The sequence below is a fragment of the Teleopsis dalmanni genome, chromosome 1 (assembly GCF_002237135.1).
Source record: "Teleopsis dalmanni isolate 2A chromosome 1, ASM223713v2, whole genome shotgun sequence".
Classification (NCBI taxonomy): Eukaryota; Metazoa; Arthropoda; class Insecta; order Diptera; family Diopsidae; genus Teleopsis; species Teleopsis dalmanni.
Window position 1 is genome coordinate 214,558,327 of NC_051846.1, and position 18,707 is coordinate 214,577,033.

Below are 18,707 nucleotides of genomic sequence, written 5' to 3' on the forward strand. Positions count from 1 at the left end.
GTACTCAATTACTCAATCAATCAAACAAACAATCAAGCAAGCAATTAGTCAATCAAAACTACATTATTTGACACAGCAAAGTAACAAAAATCGAAATCGATCAGAGAAGACATTTTAGAAGAATGTGGACGTGGACCAGTAGTATGCGCACCTCAAATAACTAACACACGCATAGTGTCAAAATAGTTGCGTTAAAGTAAACATATATTTGTAAATTCATTTAAGATATAGCAAAAATTTACAAATCCAATAAATCAAAATATTAGAACAACCTAGAAGTCATTAGAGCAGAAAAATGAATATTTCACAACAATTGTGTCACGCGGTAAGTAGCTTTTATACTAAAATGTTATTACCTCATTTCATTCATATACATTATTTTATATTATAAAAAACCACTTTAGTCATTTAGATATTGCTGATTACTATCCAATAGAAAACAATAAAAAAAATATATGTAAATAAATAACTATTACTTCAGAAATAAAAGACCGAATTAGGTTTAAGATCCTTTATAGCTAATTCAAATTATTATGACGATGATTCACCACTTTTATAGAATTAGAGAGAGTTTCATATAAATTAAACACTGTCTAATTATATATAGTTATATCTAGCAACATAACATTAGTTTTAGTTTAGTGCAAGTGACATTAGTGTCTATATAGGTTAAATAACCTAGTTTATACAGCTACTTATATTGATAAGCTTTGTTCTTGAGTATACCTTATAAATAAAGGAATTTTGGTTCTTATCATACTTAAAATTTAGAAATAAAACTACTCCTAATAGAAACTAATCTATACTAATTCTATAAAAAAAAAAATTGTAAGACGTAATATAGTGCGAGTAATCTATATCTTAATCCATAAATAAATATTTACCAATAGAAATATTGTCTATCGCACTCAATTCCTAATCCCGCCTCATCTACGAGTTACCTTGGCAATGTAAGTACCTCAAGGAAAGGTATAATAATCAATCCTTAGGTGTAATAAGAAATATTATAGTTTTGCTAACTACAATATACCAATTAAAATAAACCTGGGGATCTCTATGTCGCGATCAATGCGAACGGATGTTTCGGTTGGAGATACGTCGACATAATCGATTCAACTGTACACCTAAGGTGTAGTGTCCGTGAATCAAGACCATGCAGCTATAAACGGTTGTTTTACTTGAAGCAAGTGACTAGATATATGGTATTAATCACTCTAAATCAAAGATCCAAATAATGGTAGTAATGAATATCAGTAAATAGCATAATTTTGCATAAAATGTATTATTAAATGTTTTTTGGCTGAACATAAAAATTTGTACGAAGTTATTAAATAATATAATTGGGTTTCGAGCAGCATATCCATTGTAAAAAGGAACATGCTTTCCAACTATAATGATAAATTTCTCTAAGGCCAAATAAAACCAACAAAATATACTGGACTGGTAATTATTTTAATTAATTATTATTATTAGAAGGACCAATGATGCAGGATCTGTTATAGTATTCTTGAAAATAGTATCCTTAGCTAACTTTGACAAAAAAGTTTTTAGTATGTCTAACAATAGCACTTGGTTCAAGACTTCAGATCGATATAAGTCAGACGTTTCCTTCAAATCGCAATAGTGTAGATGATTAGATAGGCGTCACATTTCTCTAAATCAAATCCTATTGTTCAAATGTAGTTAATCTTTAGTTTGAAAAATAATCTGAATTAAAATCTTTTTTTTTATTTTTAAATTATATCTTAATATAATTTTAAATGAAATGTGTAAATGAAAATCATTTCTTTTTTATTTTTCTTAAATAAATTCTTTTTTACTAAACACATTATAAGGAAACATTATAAGGAAAAATAAAGAGAATTAAGTTCTTAGTTATTTAACATATTTAATAACTGTGTTTATAAATACAACGCTGTGAATTATTTCTAAACTTCAACTGAATATGGAACCTAACAATCGGATGTATGTAGCATTAGGGTGGCTCACGTTATAAGGGGGAAAATTAAAAATGAAGTTTTGAATGAGCGCACCCCCTAGGAATATGCCATTGACCAAAAAAATGATATTCCCAAAGTTTTGGAGCAATAGGATTAAAAATGACGTTGCGCCACTCGAGCAAAGTTGGGTTTTCAGGACAAAAAACAGTAATTTTTCAATTCAAGGTCATTTTTTATCTTTGTTACTTGTTTCAACACTTATTAATATATACTCATTTGATAGATAATTAAAATATCTTTTTAATAAGATACTGATGAGCAAAATCGGTTAAAAACTATGCGCAAAACACAATAATTAGTTCAGCGACTGTGCTCTGTTTTCTATTTCATACCTTTTAGATGGCATGCACAATTACGTAATAGGTATATGCTACGATTTAGTTAATTATTTATAAAAAATTATAATTTCAATAAAACTTTTTTTTTCAGTAATTAATACATTGTGTTTATTATGTTTTATAGCATAAATCTGACTATGTGAAGGATAATTTTTATGATAATGTTCGACTACTTGGAGAACATATTGTTTTTCCTCTTCATATTTTGTCAAAATCGAATTATAATCCATCATAAGCCTAATTCCTCTTTCAATCATTCAATCACTGTTTAGGATAATAGAGGGAATCAATACGGTGACTAACAATTTATAAACTAACCGCGAAGACTGTAAGGTCGCTAGAATCTTAAGGCCTAAGTTGGACAAAAATAAAACGAAAAGCCTTCAAGGTTTGAGCAAACCTGCAGTTCGTGTGCAGGGGCACTGTGCCATTGCGCCTATGCTCCAACGGTGGCGAGTTCCAACAAGTGGATTATACAGGAGTTGCCAAGATGAAGAGGAGGTAAAATCTATCAACCACTTCCTGTGTCTCTGTCCAGGACTTCAAACAAGCCTACTTTAATGTCTTGGGGATCCTTATTTTACTGGCTTGGAAGAGATAACGAAAGCAAACTTATCGAATCTCCTCAACTTCATCTGGAAAACCAAATGGTTTTACAAGGATAACAAAGGTTAGCAACTCGCATCTCCTGGTAAAATTTTTTAAGGGCATCCCAATGGGCAATATATGTCTCCGAGTAGAAGTGCTGACAACTGTTAGCACGTGCCTTCCGAACATAACCTAACCTAGTGTGGGTTAAAATGTTCACACATATGCTCACTATAAAAATGTATATATCTCGTACAAATCATCCGAGTTATATGTAAATTGATCTCTTAAAAGAAATATTTTTAGTAAGTACATGATTTTCGCCATCCATCGAGAATCTTAGATGGCACCTGGGCGTCATACCTACAACTACAAAATATGTATAGCGTAGCGATCCGAAACCTTGCATTTGTCAAGGGCGGAAACTAAACTAGGAGTGATAAATTGAATCGTTCTGTCTGCGTTATCCCAATTTTGTTGAACTGTGTCTAAAGATTCAACTTCCATTTTGAGACAAATTTCTTCATCGAATTTATTCAAATTAAAATCAATGCAATTTTTAGCCGCTCTTGCTTCGTTTGCTAAAAGGATATTAACTTCAGTCATATTCCCTGTACGACCATTTTCTCTTTGCTTACGAAAAAATTCTTGTTTTGACTACTTTTTCAATTCTACTTAAATATCTATATAAATTATTAAGTAGAAATGTATTATTTTTATTTTTTATTTATGTTTCTTCCGTTTCTTGTAAACATTTGCGATAGCATTGTGCATGCCAGCTAAAAGGTATGAAATAGAAAACAGAGCACAGTCGCTGAACTAATTATTGTGTTTTGCGCATAGTTTTTAACCGATTTTGCTCATCAGTATCTTATTAAAAAGATATTTTAATTATCTATCAAATGAGTATATATTAATAAGTGTTGAAACAAGTAACAAAGATAAAAAATGACCTTGAATTGAAAAATTACTGTTTTTTGTCCTGAAAACCCAGCTCCAAAACTTTGGGAATATCATTTTTTTGGTCAATGGCATATTCCTAGGGGGTGCGCTCATTAAAAATCGCATTTTAGTTTTTCTGAGCCACCCTAATGTAGCATTTATGAAAGATTTTAAATAAAATTAAAAAACAGCCTGTCACTGTAAGCCTTGAAAGTCTGTGCAATAACGGTTTAAATAGATTTTAAAATAAACAGAATATTTCGGCTCTTCTCTTAGCCACCATAAAAACTTCTTAAATCCTTATAAACTACAAAAGTTTGATTTTTTCCAGCTGATAGCCTTTTCATTGCTAATACTATGTATTTAGCCTAACTTCGCAACTTATTGCATTGTTGGTTTAAACAAATAATTTTTTTTTGTTTTTTGTTACCAGTATATATATATACGAATATTATATTTCAGTATCTTATTTAATTTGATTTATTTTCAGAAAATGCATTGAAAGACTATTTTGCATTTGCATCTTATAGGTACCTGGCTAGAAAGACTGTTTCCTCCTGTTGTTTGATGGTGTTTCAAACTACCTAAAGTAAAATGTTTTTAAACTAAGTAAAAAAGTTTTAAAAATTAATATTATACTTTAAAAGCAAAAAAAAAATTTAAATCACATTAATTCTAAAAAAAATTACATATAAATCGAACAAAGTTCAAATTTAAGTTAAAGTAATTTTAAAAAAAAGAAGTATTTAAATTATTTGAAATTAACCAAAAATATTAATTATAAATGAATAAATAAGTCCAAATACTTATGAATGAATATGTTAAAAAATTTAATGCTAATCGTATGTTTAAAAATGTAAATCTCTAAATTGCAAGCTGCTAGTATCTGTATCTGCAGCCACTTCAGTTTGTGAATGTTAAATACGCTTAGTGCTTAGAGTTCAAAATGTTTAAGAGTAAAGCGAAAGAATATATTTTATTTTGCCAATGTTAATTATGTAAAATTTAGCTTAAGTGTCAGTTGTAGTCAGAGTTAATACTTAAGATAACAGTATTTTTTCATAGATACATAAGTTGAAAAATCTGCAAAGCTTCCGCTATTTATCCATACCATAGGGAAATGGAGATAATGACCAGACAATGACAAATGATCAACTTTTGCATCAATTGTATAAAAACTACTAAAAACTGCATTAAAAGTAAAAGTATTAACATATATATTAAAATTTGGAAGGAATCTGTTCACGCTATCTCTCTATCTTTCTTTCTCAATTAGATGTGAGATATGAGAGGTTGGGGATTTAAACTGAATTATATATAAAACTTGAAACCAAATATTAATAAGTATTAGCTTGTTTCCTTGGAAATTCTTTCTTATGTGATAAAATGTGAACATTTTATTAAAGTGCATAACTTAACATAAAATATAAAATTAAGAAATATATATTATTGAAATCAAATATTAGAGCGAAGGCAAATGTTGAATTTTAATTTAATTTAGAAAAATATTAGCTGAATGTTAGTATCATTAGCAAACTAGTTATTAGAGTTTCATGAATTTATTTTCAATTGATATTAAGTATCTATAATTTGTATAGTATATGCTTTTTAAAATTCTACAAATTTTTAAATTAAATACCTTAAGAAATATTCAAATTCATGTTAGTGTATTGAAAGTCTGTCTAGATTTGACATTTCACACTACGATATAAAAATTTTATTTAAATAAAAATTTACCACATAAAGTCGAAGCTTAACAAAGTCCTTTTACCCACCATTACCTGAAGATAAGGTGAAGATAGTACAATGAATAAAATATACTACAACAAAAATAAATAATGTAATTTGTAAACAAATATTTTTGGAACAATTCATAAAGAGAATAAATATATCTACAAAATAAAACTATAGAAAAATCTCAGTGTAAAAATCTCAGTCTTAATTGGTATTTACATCAATAAAATATGTGTACTATGTATATAATAAAAAAATTATAGTTGATTTAAATAAAACAAAGTAAATAATTTCATTTACAGGCGCTTAATTTTATTATCTGTGAAATCAAAATTGTTGCTTATAGCGGGAATGATGCACAGTTGAATACTTCTCTGTCTGACGAAATCATGGCTTAACCTCATTACTTACAAATTTTAAAATCTTGCTTAGCCAAAAAGTCAATATTATTCCATAGGTCCCATTAAAAGGGGTCTCTTCTCAGTTTATTATATAAAACATTATTAACTATTGTACATTATTTATATAACAGTACATTATATACCGAGAAAGACATCATTGAATAACAATCAATTTATTTACTTGAATATTGATTCATTTCTCTACAATAAATTAAATCACTAAGTAAATAATAATTAATTATTTATTTACCATATAATGGTATGTTCATTAGTCATTGACTAGACATCATTAGAGTTCAATCATAAAATTAACTATTATGAAAACAATATTCCTATTGGATATGGGAGACCTATTAAGTTTTTAAGAGTTCAACCTGCTACCGCTTCAGCCCAATTAAATAACTAAACGACGCCTGTTATATATATACATATATGGAATAAATATATAAAAACTAAAAAGAAAATATATAAAATTTATTTTGTTGTTATTGTATTTGTAAAAAAAATTATAAAGGTTTAAAAATGAAAGACATGGAAATACTATTTTGAAATTCGAAATATTTAAATGTGTAGAAATTAAGATTTTGAATGTTTCACATCAAAAATTATTTACCTAAGTAGTTGGATTCATAACTAAAAATTGTTTTGAACGTTCTGATTTGCTTGAGTATCTATAAATACATGTAGGCAATATTATAATTTGAGCACTACGATAATACAAAGATAATACTGACACGTAGATAATATAGCTTATGGAGATAAACTCAGTGAATAAAGATAAAAATTATCTTAATTCTTGTTATTCACTGGTTGTACTTACTCTCAGTACTGCTAATATAAATAAATGGATGCTTGATTTATGGATTCTCAGGCATGACAAAACTGTTTCAGAACTATGAAAATTGTTAAGAAATGTTAGTATATAATTAAGATAAAAAGATATTTACATATGTTGTATTAAAGAAGTGAGTTATATAGTTTATGGGTATTTTTTGATGAACAAATTAATTGTAAATGTTTAATAAATTGAATTTATGAAAAAACAGAAAGTATTTATTTCTTTATTTATATGAATTTCTTTTAATTTCTTTACTAAAGAAAATTGTACAGTTTTTATAGTTTATATTTAAAGGTTATAAAAACCTTTCAGATAAAATCGATAATTTAAAGATTATCGATGTCTGAATCTTTGTTTTGGAGTATTAAACCATCTGTATTTCAAACTGATAAAAATTTCGACATTTTTTTCTACTTGCATTAAACCAATAATTTTTATAAAATGTTCATATAGAACATAATAGTCCCAGACACTCAAATATAAATTATCTATGTATATAATTACATCACCGACTAAATTTAAATTGTCTGTTAAAATACATGAAGTTGATATTCATATATAATAATATCACTTATTAAATAGTGATAAAATTGTCAATAATAAATAAACCAATCGCCGCGCAAATCATTCAATCTGTAAATCTGTAAAAGCCTTCAGTATGGTCATGGATATGCGAGCTTAAGTAAAGTATGAATTTGACGAGGATCAAACTGGCGTTCGCAGCGTTAAATGTAACTAGATGCTTTGAGCTTTACTATTATTTTAGTTTATATTATTTTATTTTAGTTTATTTTTAGTAAATTAATGAATGCCGTTGGACTTGGAGTGAGTTCCTCATAATTTTTACAAACAACTGTTGATTGCCACAATGATTAGTACTAATTTCTTAGTTAATTGACCTTATTAATTACACTGCAGAAACCCGAATTGAAGTAAATATTAGTAACTGATTTCAAATATTCAATATGTTAAGACATCAATAAAAATGATGGTTGTACCTTTTAGAAATCTATATTGTGGATATATTTTAAACAGCAATAAAGATACTTACTATACCGTACACCTTGATTTAGGCGTTGATACAACCAGATGTATATAAATTTTGCATTTACTCAATTAATAAATTACTTTCCAACTATAGTAAAACAATTCAAAAAAGAATACGAAATAGACAAATTGCTTATATATAAAAATTTGTTTACCTGATATTTTTCACAAATAATGCTTCTTCTTTTATAGATATATATTGAACAAGGAGCGCTCTTTTTTATAAACAACTGATAAAATTGTATACAAAAAACACAATACATAAATGCCGGTACACAATTTAGCATGCTAGAGAACTCACAAATAGAGAGATAGTGTAAAGAGGGTGTTTTTCCACCTCCTCAAGAATTATGGAATATTTCTACCGTTCTTGACAACTTCTCAGATGGCTCTTTGCTCATATCGTATGAGCGCGTATTGTTATTATTGTTAGAGCGCATATGTTGAAATGGTGCAATTTTTCAGGTCAACTCGCACGAGACAGTTACGTAGCGATGTCATTAGATGATGTCACCAAAAACTCCTTAAATGTAATCATTTTTGGCGTTTTGTCATACTTACTGTTGAGTTAGATGTAAGTTGCTAAAATCTATATATATCTTTAATGGAATATAGTATGTGTTCGTGCCCAGATTTTCGCTAGTAATATCCTAAATTCACAACAAACTCAATGTTCTGCCTCTATTTCTCAATAGAAATAGAGGAATAACTACAATTCAATGAGTGTAAATAAATTTTTTTAAAGACAGAATTTCAATTTTTTCAATATCAATTTGGACTTGATTCTGAAGATATTGAATATCGATTCAGCAGATGTAAGATAAGTGTGAGTTGAATGAATAAGACAGTACATTTTGAAACCGAAGAGAAACAAATATTTACTCTGGCAAAATAAAAAATGTTTAGTTTCTCAGAAGAGAATTAATATAGAAAAGTTGTGTTTTCTTTGGCATTAAAGTTTTGTATTTCTATTAAGTGACTTTAGTCAAATTTTGAGAGGCGTTGATGTTGGTCTTATTCTGGTTGCCTCGGTTTCCTCGGTTTCCTCGGTTTTACCTAAAAATGCTGCTTAGTCTTAACACAAGTGGCCGTTGCCTTAAAAAATGATTTCATTCTAACCGCATGTGTTTTCCAAAAAACAAATTCAAAATTATATCTACAAATGTGTTGAAAGATAAAAAAAATATATGTAGATGTATAAGTAGATATAAAATATACAAGAATTAAACTGTGAAATCCGTAATTACTTTGAAGTGGAAACATTTCTGAAATACGCAAATAATTGCATAAGTTGAATGCTTTTAGAATTAGAAAGTCCAAAATTAGTTTTGACGCAGAAGCACATGTATCCACAGATAAATATCTACAAATTATAGAAAAAAATTATTCGTGTTTAACTGTTCAGATTCGGTAAGTTCAATTAGGTATCTTTTACTTGTATTTCAAGACTTTAATTTATTGATTTGTTTTGTGTTTCGATAGCTCAAGAAATTAGTACTTGAACTTGGCACTACCAAGTCACTATCGGCTTGGTTCGCTCTTCGCGTATTCTCTTCAAACAAGTGCTGAAAATAACTTATTTGCACAGTGAATTGCTGTTTTTTGCTAATAATATTCTTATTATAATGACATATTTTAAAGTAACCTTCAATCTAGAACACTCCAGTCAAAGCACTGTAATTACAAAAAAATCTTAGAATCAGTAAATTATATGGTAACTTATAAAATATGTTTCTTTTACTACCAGTTAACTTCTTAAATAATTGACCAGTAAATTTCTTTGGAAATTACTCAAAATAAATGTGTTTTTACGAATTTAAGATAAATTTGATATATTTGATGTCCGAAACCGAAATTTTCTATAAAAGTTGCGAAATGCCGCTGCGTCGCGCTTATGTATATTATCTATTCAGCTGCTTCATGGCGAAATTTCGAATTTTTATTTGAAATGTCGATGTGTATATGCGAATATCTACACACCTACTGCATCCATTAAAAGCACGAGTTTCGCTAAACAAAGAATAAATAGTCAATAGAGAGGTTCTAATAAAGTAAACTGTGTGTGATTAACCTTGGAAAGAGTTTCACTTGCGATATTAGAAACCTTCAAAAACAACCGAAGTGAAGTTAGTTCAGATATATTTTTCAATAATTAAACGAAAAACGAATGTATCGAAATCAAAAATCTTAAATTAAAAAAAAATGCCAAGAATTATTTCAACGAAAAGTGTTTAAAACAAACATTTTAAATCATTTTTGAATGAATTTGTTTAATTGCAAATCGAGTAACACTAACTAAAATAATAATGGAAAAGTGTTAATAAATAGTGTGAAAATAGCTGAAGATACTATATAAGCTAAAATGGTGATGTTCGTATTCAAATAATATAATTTTATTAGATAATCTTTCTACTAAAAGTAACAGAAAGAATTCATTAATTTCTTCAACTAGTTTTAAAATAGCAAAAATATATTATTTGGTGGTATACCTTCTCTTATCTACAACCCATGTATTGTAATGTATCATATAAATGTTACACATTCCAATAAATTGCATAAATCTACGATTTCAAATACTTACTTACTTAGTTGGCCATTAGAGCATGAGTCGTCCTTGGCCGCGTCGAGTAGCCTCCCTCAAATTGTTGGTCATCTAGTTCTTCCACCGAAGATCACCGAAGAACATCTTCTACCGCGTTTTCCACCTGTGGGTACCGAATCAAACACCTTTCTAACCGAAGCACTTTCTTCTATTCGCTCGACATGATCAAACAAGGAAAGCCGCTGAATTTTTATGTGCTTAACTATCTCAAATATTCGAATATAAAACGTTTGGTTATTCGTGCGGTTTTAACTATTCGAACTTTTTGATGTGCATCCGTATATTCAAGTTTATCGAATAGTTCGAATATCATATAAAACGAACAGCTCTAAACCAGCTGTTAAATGAGTTTCTCATTATAAATAAAGTGTAGAGTTGAAATTTTGTTCAAATCGAGAAAGATTTGAATTAAAGTGTCATTTAATTTCTCGATTTATATAAGCGCTTGGAAAAAAAAACTCTTTTATATGTCAACCTATTCAGTTTTAATATTCGAGAGTAGATATAGCTAAGTAAATAAATTGATAGAGAAAATTTTATATCTTTTTCTTTTCCATACTACCGAACTGTTAAGATAATACATATAATACCACAATAAACTTTCAATAACAGTAACAGTATATTAGCAATTTAGAATATAGTGACGTAGGCATAAATACATGCGAAAGTTAAAACCATAAATCTGTATAAATAATATTGCACCTTCGACAGAACCAAGTAAATATCTCTATCAACTATCTCTATATTCACTTTTAAAATTATCTATTATATCTTAAAATGTTTCATTTGATTATTAGGCACCAGTTAAACAACATCACCTCTATCGATGCATTCTATTTAGAATTCATATAATTAGGTAGGTTCCCGATATAACCTTGGCTGGATTTAACTTTTCTCACTTTATTTAAAGCATATAACCAGTCTCAGTTAATAGAATCAAAATAACAATTCTTCTGTATAATATCTTCTGTATAATCTGTATAAATAATACACAATACGTATTTATTCTATTAGCAACAAAGGTTTAAGTATATATATATTTATATTTATATAGCAGAAATTAGCACTCATATTATTTGTTATGTGTACAATATAAAAATACACGCACATAGTATATCTCTCACGTAATATTAGAGATAATCACAATAGAAAATCAGTGCAAATCATCCCTCATAAGTGATGTTTATAGATAAAATTTTCACCTATAAATTGTTTTGAACTATTTTCGCACATCTTTTAAAATTTAAATATTTTTTAATAAATATTGTTATTTATACAAGAAAGTAAAGTAGTAGCAAAGTAAACAGTTGCTGGCAATGATCTAAGGCTGACAACAGTCTAGCTGTACTACGATGTGTTGCTTTTAATTTTATTAATGATTATAATCTCATCCACATTATAATAAAAAATATTGTGAATATAAACTAAACTAAACTTTCATTCTATTAAGAAATATTTTCTATATACTAAAGAGAAACTGTTGGTATAATCCTTAGATACATCTTACGACAATTTTTGTACGGAAATGAGATAGTTATATTATTATACGATGTTTATTACTAATTTATTCGAGGTATAAAATGAAGCAAATTTGTGAAAATGTTTAAAGTTAAGAAAAGAAAATACCTCTACTTTGCTTACACATTATGAAATAAGGCCAATGTGCACTTCTAGATTATCGCTAAAGCAATCTCATCTGTCTGAATTTACTATATTTCTTTTTAATTAACTATATGTTATGAGCTGCAAATTGTAACTTATTAATAATATATTATTGTATTTTGAAATTTTTTTTATAATATTTTATTTCAATTTATTTTAAGTTTTAATAAATAACATCAACAATCAGAAACATGTTGCCATCAACTACAAATGGAACAGTTGTAACTGAGCCTAGCGGAATACAAATAAAATTTGCTAGTCAAAGCTCAATGACGTCTTTAGACAATGCAATACCAGCGTCGCCAACAAAAAGTATTAGTTCGTCGCTTAAACGCAATACAAGTGACGGTAATCTCATGACAACAGAAATAAAGGAGGCCAGAGTTCGCGTCATCTACACGGGTGGTACAATAGGGATGATGCGTAACGAAAGAAATGGTTAGTTAGAGCGGAGAGTTTAACTAAATAGACAATCCAAAAATATAAGTGTTAATAATTTTGTCATCTCTATATTTAGTGTTGGCACCTATTCCAAATGCTCTGGTGAAACGAATTCGCAAATATCCGAATATGCACGACCAAGAGTATGCTGAAAAACGTTTTGGGAATGCTGCTTCCATGGCGCCTCTTGTTTTGCCGCATGTACAAGGCGAGTTAAGAAGAGTCATATATCAAATCACGGAATATGTTCCTATATTAGATTCCAGCAATATGACAATGCAGGATTGGGCACGAATAGCAAAAGACATCCATGTAAGTTGTACTTTTTCATATAAGCAGCTCTTATAGTATATAATAATTTTCTGTTAACAGCAATCATATGAATTTTTTGATGGGTTTGTAGTATTACATGGCACAGATACCCTCTCCTACACAGCTTCAGCACTTTCATTCATGTTGGAAAATCTTGGAAAGACTGTAATTATAACTGGTTCACAAATTCCTATATTCGAAACTCGTACAGATGGTAAAGATAACTTCACATCAGCTTTGATTATTGCCGGCAATTATGTTTTACCAGAAGTATGTGTATTTTTCGGAAATAAATTGTTTCGTGGAAATAGAACAGTTAAGATAAGTTCAAACGCACTTGATGCTTTTGAATCTCCGAACTCGCCACCTCTAGGACGCATAGGTGTCAGTGTGGACATTGATTACAGACTAATATTTCGACCATGTAGTGTATCAAGATTTACCGTGCATTCAGAACTTGACGAAAATGTTGGAATTTTACGTATATTTCCCAGTATATCACGAAGTACGTTTCAAGCATTTTTATCTCCTCCATTAAAAGGAGTTGTATTGCAGTCTTTTGGCTCTGGAAATGTGCCTTCAAATCGACAAGACATTTTAGATGAGCTTAAGATTGCGGCTGATCGTGGAGTGATTATCATAAATTGCACGCAGTGTGCAAAAGGTTCTGTTGCAGAAATTTATGATACAGGAAAGGTTTTATTTGATTTAGGCGTGCTACCAGGTTTTGACATGACACCAGAAGCGGCGTTGACAAAACTTTCTTATGTACTCGGAAAAGCGGAATGGTCTCTTGAAGAAAAAAAACAAGTTTGTTCATAATATTCTATAAAATGTATTTAATATTGTTTACTTATAAATTAACAGATGATGCAATCAAACTTAAGAGGTGAACTAACGTCGGCATCTGGACCAAAAATGGAAGAATTTGATCTAGTGGATGCTGTAGCAAGATCATTACATTTATCATCTCCCCAAGATCTCGGACAACTAGGTGCCACACTATTTCCAGCCATGTTAAATAGTGCTGTCATTGCAGGTGATATACCGAAGGTGGGTATAAATTTGCAATACACCGTCATTGTAATAAAGATTTTTTTTCATTTAAGATAAACAATCTCAAATCATATGGTGCAGATTTATCTGGAACGAACCAAGACCATCGCACTGCTTTGCATCTGGCTTGTCATGAAGGCAAGATAGGAATAGTAAATCATTTACTTCTAAATGGAGTATCTGTACATATAAGAGATCGGTACGACCGCACTCCTCTGCATGAAGCCATAACTACAGACAACCATGAAATTATACAATTGTTGATCAATTGTGGAGCACATTTAACAGGTTCATCTAGAGGAATTGGTGAACAGCTGTGTGCTGCAGCTGCACGGGGTTCAATGAAACGACTAAAGTCATATCAATTAGCTGGTGCTGACTTAACTCAACCAGATCCTTCTGGCCGAACTGCATTACACTTAGCTGCGCTCCATGGCCATGAAGATATCGTTCGGTTTTTGCTACCTTTTCACGAAAATCTCGAAGAAACCGACTTACTCGGACATACTGCATTGGACTATGCCACACGTGCGGAACAGAATAATATTGTAAAAATTTTAAACGGTGATATTTTAAATTAATAATATAAATATAAAATGAAAAATATAACATCGCAACTAAAATCGAAACCCTTTCAACATTTTTTTTACTATAAGATTTTTTGTAACGAAAAATTCTAAAACCAGTACTCTAAAAACCAGAACCAGAACTCTAAAACCAGTTCTAGCAACAAATTTTCTTTTTCTAAACATTTAAAGAAATATTCTTTTATCGAAAACCAAGTATAGTTAAGAACGAAACCACAATAACAAATTAAAAAATTCCATACTCCAACATTCGATAGTGGTACCTGTGCAGTGTACATATCAAATTCAGAATGAGTATATTTTATAATAGATACACGATCAATACTACATTAAATCATATTCAAATCTTATTCGCTCGACTTGCAGTACGTCCTATCATATTACCTCATATCTTTACGATAGAACTATTTACTGCCTTCATTTGCTATTATTTACTTGATAGGCCTTAACATGGATTCAGTGAATAATAAATCACCACGTCTGCTTGAATTAAGGATTATCTCTTAGCATAGCAAATTTCAATATAAATTGCAATTTAAATCCACAAAAAATAACTATCGCCGACGTCTGGATAATATCAGTTGAATGAAAATTTCTGAAAGTTCATGAAGACTAAAGTTAAAAAACGTGTTTTGGAGAGGTTCTAGTAAAGTAATTCTTTTCAAAAGCATAAGTTTTGATTTTACAAAATTTTTATATAAAATATCCATTTACATTTTGATTAATTTACTTTCAAATTGTCAGTTTTGTTTACCGATCACAGTAGTAGAATTGCAACCGCGATGTGAAAATAATTACTAAAACGCCATTCATAGTTTTATAAAATAGCAAAATTCAAAAATAAAAACATCCACTTTTTGGTTTAACGAGTTCGAGAATGAAAAAATCTTTTTAACAAAAATAAAATTTAACACAAGCCAACTATGGTTCGTATGATATTTTGTAGAATCATAAAGAAATAACTATTATTAACTTTGAAACTAGTTCTAAGTACATTTTAAAAGGAAATTGAAAATATTTTCTTAAAGCAAAAAATTCTAAGCTATCTCAGTTAATTATTTATCACGTTCAGAAAAATTATCGAATTCATTAGTTATTTAAAACATTCATCCATTCTATATATATGTATATAATATATATATAAAATTATATATATGATATATATTATATAATATATATTGTATAATACATATTATATATATATATTTCAAAAAACCTTATCTTTATGTATAGTGCTCTGTTTTGATACTATTTATCCTTAATACTCCCAATAATAAATGGTTATCTTATGTCAAATTGAAAAAATTTTAGTATGAATATTATAAAATACAAATAGATAATAGCCCAGTTGTAGTTCAGAGACTAAGACTAGCAGTAACTACCTGTAAATAGAGTATTAATATATTACATTGAATGTAATAAATAACTTGTAGAAATAACCATTCTATTGTATATGGTATTTCGAAATAAATTATGTTTTAAATAATTGATCTATAAAATTTTAACATGATAAGAAATCACTGTAAAAGTAAGAATTTATAATTATACGTAGCAACCAAAATACCATAAAGAACACCAATGAATTACCAATGGAATTTGTCAACCGAAATTCAACAAATAGTATTAGATCAACACTTAAAAGTAATAAAAGCGAAAGCATCCTTATGAAAACAGATACCAAGGAGACACAAGTTCGAGTGATCTACACAGGCGGTACAATAGGCATGATGCGGAATAAAAGAAATGGTAAGAAGCTGTAAACTGAAATAGGTACAGAGTGGAATTTTGATTTTATACCTTCATGTGAGTTTTAGTTTTAGCGCCTATTCCAAATGCTCTGGTAAAACAAATTTGTAAATATCCCAATATGCACGACCAAGAGTATGCAGAAAAACGTTTCGGGATGTCTACAGCCACAACTCCACTTGTACTGCCACATGCTGACGGTGAGCTACGAAGAGTAATATATCATATTACAGAGTACGATCCATTATTAGATTCCAGCAATATGACTATGCTCGATTGGGCACGAATAGCAAAAGATATTTATGTAAGTTGTGTTTGTTATATAAAACAGAACTTAAATAGGAAATAAATGACTTCAATGAATTTTCCTACTCAGCAATCATATGAAACGTTTGATGGGTTTGTAGTATTACATGGCACAGATACCCTTTCCTACACAGCTTCAGCACTTTCATTCATGTTGGAAAATCTTGGAAAGACTGTAATTATAACTGGTTCACAAATTCCTATATTCGAAACTCGTACAGATGGAACAGATAACTTCATATCTGCTTTGATTATTGCCGGCAATTATGTTTTACCAGAAGTATGTGTATTTTTCGGAAATAAATTATTTCGTGGAAATAGAACAGTTAAAATAAGTTCAAACGCACTTGATGCTTTTGAATCTCCGAACTCGCCACCTCTAGGACGCATAGGTGTCAGTGTGGACATTGATTACAGACTAATATTTCGACCATGTAGTGTATCAAGATTCACCGTGCATTCAGAACTTGACGAAAATGTTGGAATTTTACGTATATTTCCCAGTATATCACGAAGTACGTTTCAAGCATTTTTATCTCCTCCATTAAAAGGAGTTGTATTACAGTCTTTTGGCTCTGGAAATATTCCGTCAAATCGACAAGATATTTTAGATGCTATTAAAACTGCTGTCGATCGTGGAGTGATTATAATCAATTGCACACAATGTGCGAACGGTTCTGTTGCAGAAATTTATGATACAGGAAAAATATTATTTGATTTGGGAGTTTTATCAGGATTCGATATGACACCAGAAGCTGCATTGACAAAACTTTCTTATGTACTTGGAAAAGCGGAATGGTCCCTTGAAAAAAAAAAACAGGTCTGCTTAAATTGTTCTAATAAACGTATTTAAAATTAATTACAAAATAACAGATGATGCAATCAAATCTAAGAGGCGAGCTGACATCTCCAACTGACCCTAACATAGAAGAATTTCATTTAGTGGAAGCTGTCGCGAAATCTTTACAAATATTTTCAGCAAGAGACCTCGAGCAATTGGAAGCCACATTATTTCCTGCAATGTTAGCTAATGCCGTTATTACGTCCGATATACCGAATGTTAGTTGAAATAAAATTTTCATTAAATTTCAGTTCAAAAATCATAATGCAACCAGTTTTCATTTAAGTTGAACAATCTCAAATCATATGGTGCAGATTTATCTGGAACAAACCAAGACCATCGCACTGCTTTGCATCTAGCCTGTCATAATGGTAACGCAGAAATTGTGAATTATTTACTTCTTAATGGAGTATCTGTACATATAAGAGATCGGTACGACCGTACTCCTCTACATGAAGCTATAACTACAGACAACCATGAAATTATACAATTGTTGATCAATTGTGGAGCACATTTAACAGGTTCATCTAGAGGAATAGGCGAAAAGCTGTGTGCTGCAGCTGCACGGGGTTCAATGAAACGACTGAAGTCATATCAATTAGCTGGTGCTGACTTAACTCAACCAGATCCTTCCGGCCGAACTGCATTACACTTAGCTGCGCTCCATGGCCATGAAGATATCGTTCGGTTTTTGCTACCTTTTCACGAAAATCTCGAAGAAACCGACTTACTCGGACTTACTCCATTGGATTACGCCACCCGGGCCAAACACTTTACAATTGTAAACTTAATGAACGATTTCATCAGTATTACGTAATCTTGATACCGAAGTCTAAATATATTGATTTTTATTGTTTTCATTTCTGTTTAAAAATTGATGCAATAATGAAACTATATATTTTTGATGTAATTCCCTCTGTCGAAAACAGACGAATCGATGGGAATGGATGAATTTCTCTGCTTTCTCCAATAGCTAAAGTCTGTAGTCACTGATTCTAAAGCCGATTTTGCCACACAGTCACCTTGCTCTCCATCTACATGGAGTTCCGAAATATCACAGTACCACCTCACCTCTCACCTTTGTGAGATCTTACCACTACTTTAGAAGTTGTCGAAAGCTAGGAAATTAAAGCAAGGCATTTCACAACCATAAAAATTCTATCTAACCCTATTTTTACATCGTGAATACATCGTCAATTGCAATGGACAAGTGCTTAATAACTACTTGTTATGCAAAAATATCAATTTCAAACGTCTGCCCCAACT

The 18,707-nt window shown here is 29.9% G+C and overlaps 2 protein-coding genes across 4 annotated transcripts; both read left to right on the forward strand.

Moving 5' to 3' along the window:
* The first annotated feature begins 248 nt into the window (after window positions 1–248).
* Window positions 249–14,588, forward strand: LOC119671925 (L-asparaginase-like). Of its 2 annotated transcripts, none has more exons than XM_038082809.1 (6): window positions 249–325; window positions 12,314–12,590; window positions 12,670–12,905; window positions 12,966–13,715; window positions 13,773–13,958; window positions 14,015–14,588. In XM_038082809.1, the coding sequence occupies exons 2-6, from the start codon at window positions 12,344–12,346 to the stop codon at window positions 14,540–14,542; spliced, it is 1,947 nt and encodes a 648-aa protein (XP_037938737.1). In that variant the 5' UTR covers window positions 249–325; window positions 12,314–12,343; the 3' UTR covers window positions 14,543–14,588. The 2 variants fall into 2 exon arrangements, with proteins under 2 accessions (XP_037938737.1, XP_037938738.1); XM_038082810.1 differs by lacking the exon at window positions 249–325 and adding an exon at window positions 8,898–9,298.
* A 47-nt stretch (window positions 14,589–14,635) lies between these two features.
* Window positions 14,636–18,301, forward strand: LOC119671926 (L-asparaginase-like). Of its 2 annotated transcripts, none has more exons than XM_038082811.1 (6): window positions 14,636–15,474; window positions 16,101–16,294; window positions 16,363–16,598; window positions 16,671–17,420; window positions 17,474–17,659; window positions 17,716–18,301. In XM_038082811.1, the coding sequence occupies exons 2-6, from the start codon at window positions 16,138–16,140 to the stop codon at window positions 18,256–18,258; spliced, it is 1,872 nt and encodes a 623-aa protein (XP_037938739.1). In that variant the 5' UTR covers window positions 14,636–15,474; window positions 16,101–16,137; the 3' UTR covers window positions 18,259–18,301. The 2 variants fall into 2 exon arrangements, with proteins under 2 accessions (XP_037938739.1, XP_037938740.1); XM_038082812.1 differs by having other exon boundaries at window positions 17,728–18,301.
* Window positions 18,302–18,707: the final 406 nt, after the last annotated feature.

Excerpts from the sequence above, each read along its gene's own strand:
- LOC119671925 (XM_038082809.1), top strand. The coding sequence starts at position 12,344 with ATGTTGCCATCAACTACAAATGGAACAGTTGTAACTGAGCCTAGCGGA. Across the intron at positions 12,591-12,669 it reads GATGCGTAACGAAAGAAATG|TGTTGGCACCTATTCCAAAT; the intron begins GTTAGTTAGAGC and ends CTCTATATTTAG. Across the intron at positions 12,906-12,965 it reads GAATAGCAAAAGACATCCAT|CAATCATATGAATTTTTTGA; the intron begins GTAAGTTGTACT and ends TTCTGTTAACAG.
- LOC119671926 (XM_038082811.1), top strand. The coding sequence starts at position 16,138 with ATGGAATTTGTCAACCGAAATTCAACAAATAGTATTAGATCAACACTT. Across the intron at positions 16,295-16,362 it reads GATGCGGAATAAAAGAAATG|TTTTAGCGCCTATTCCAAAT; the intron begins GTAAGAAGCTGT and ends TGTGAGTTTTAG. Across the intron at positions 17,421-17,473 it reads CCCTTGAAAAAAAAAAACAG|ATGATGCAATCAAATCTAAG; the intron begins GTCTGCTTAAAT and ends ACAAAATAACAG.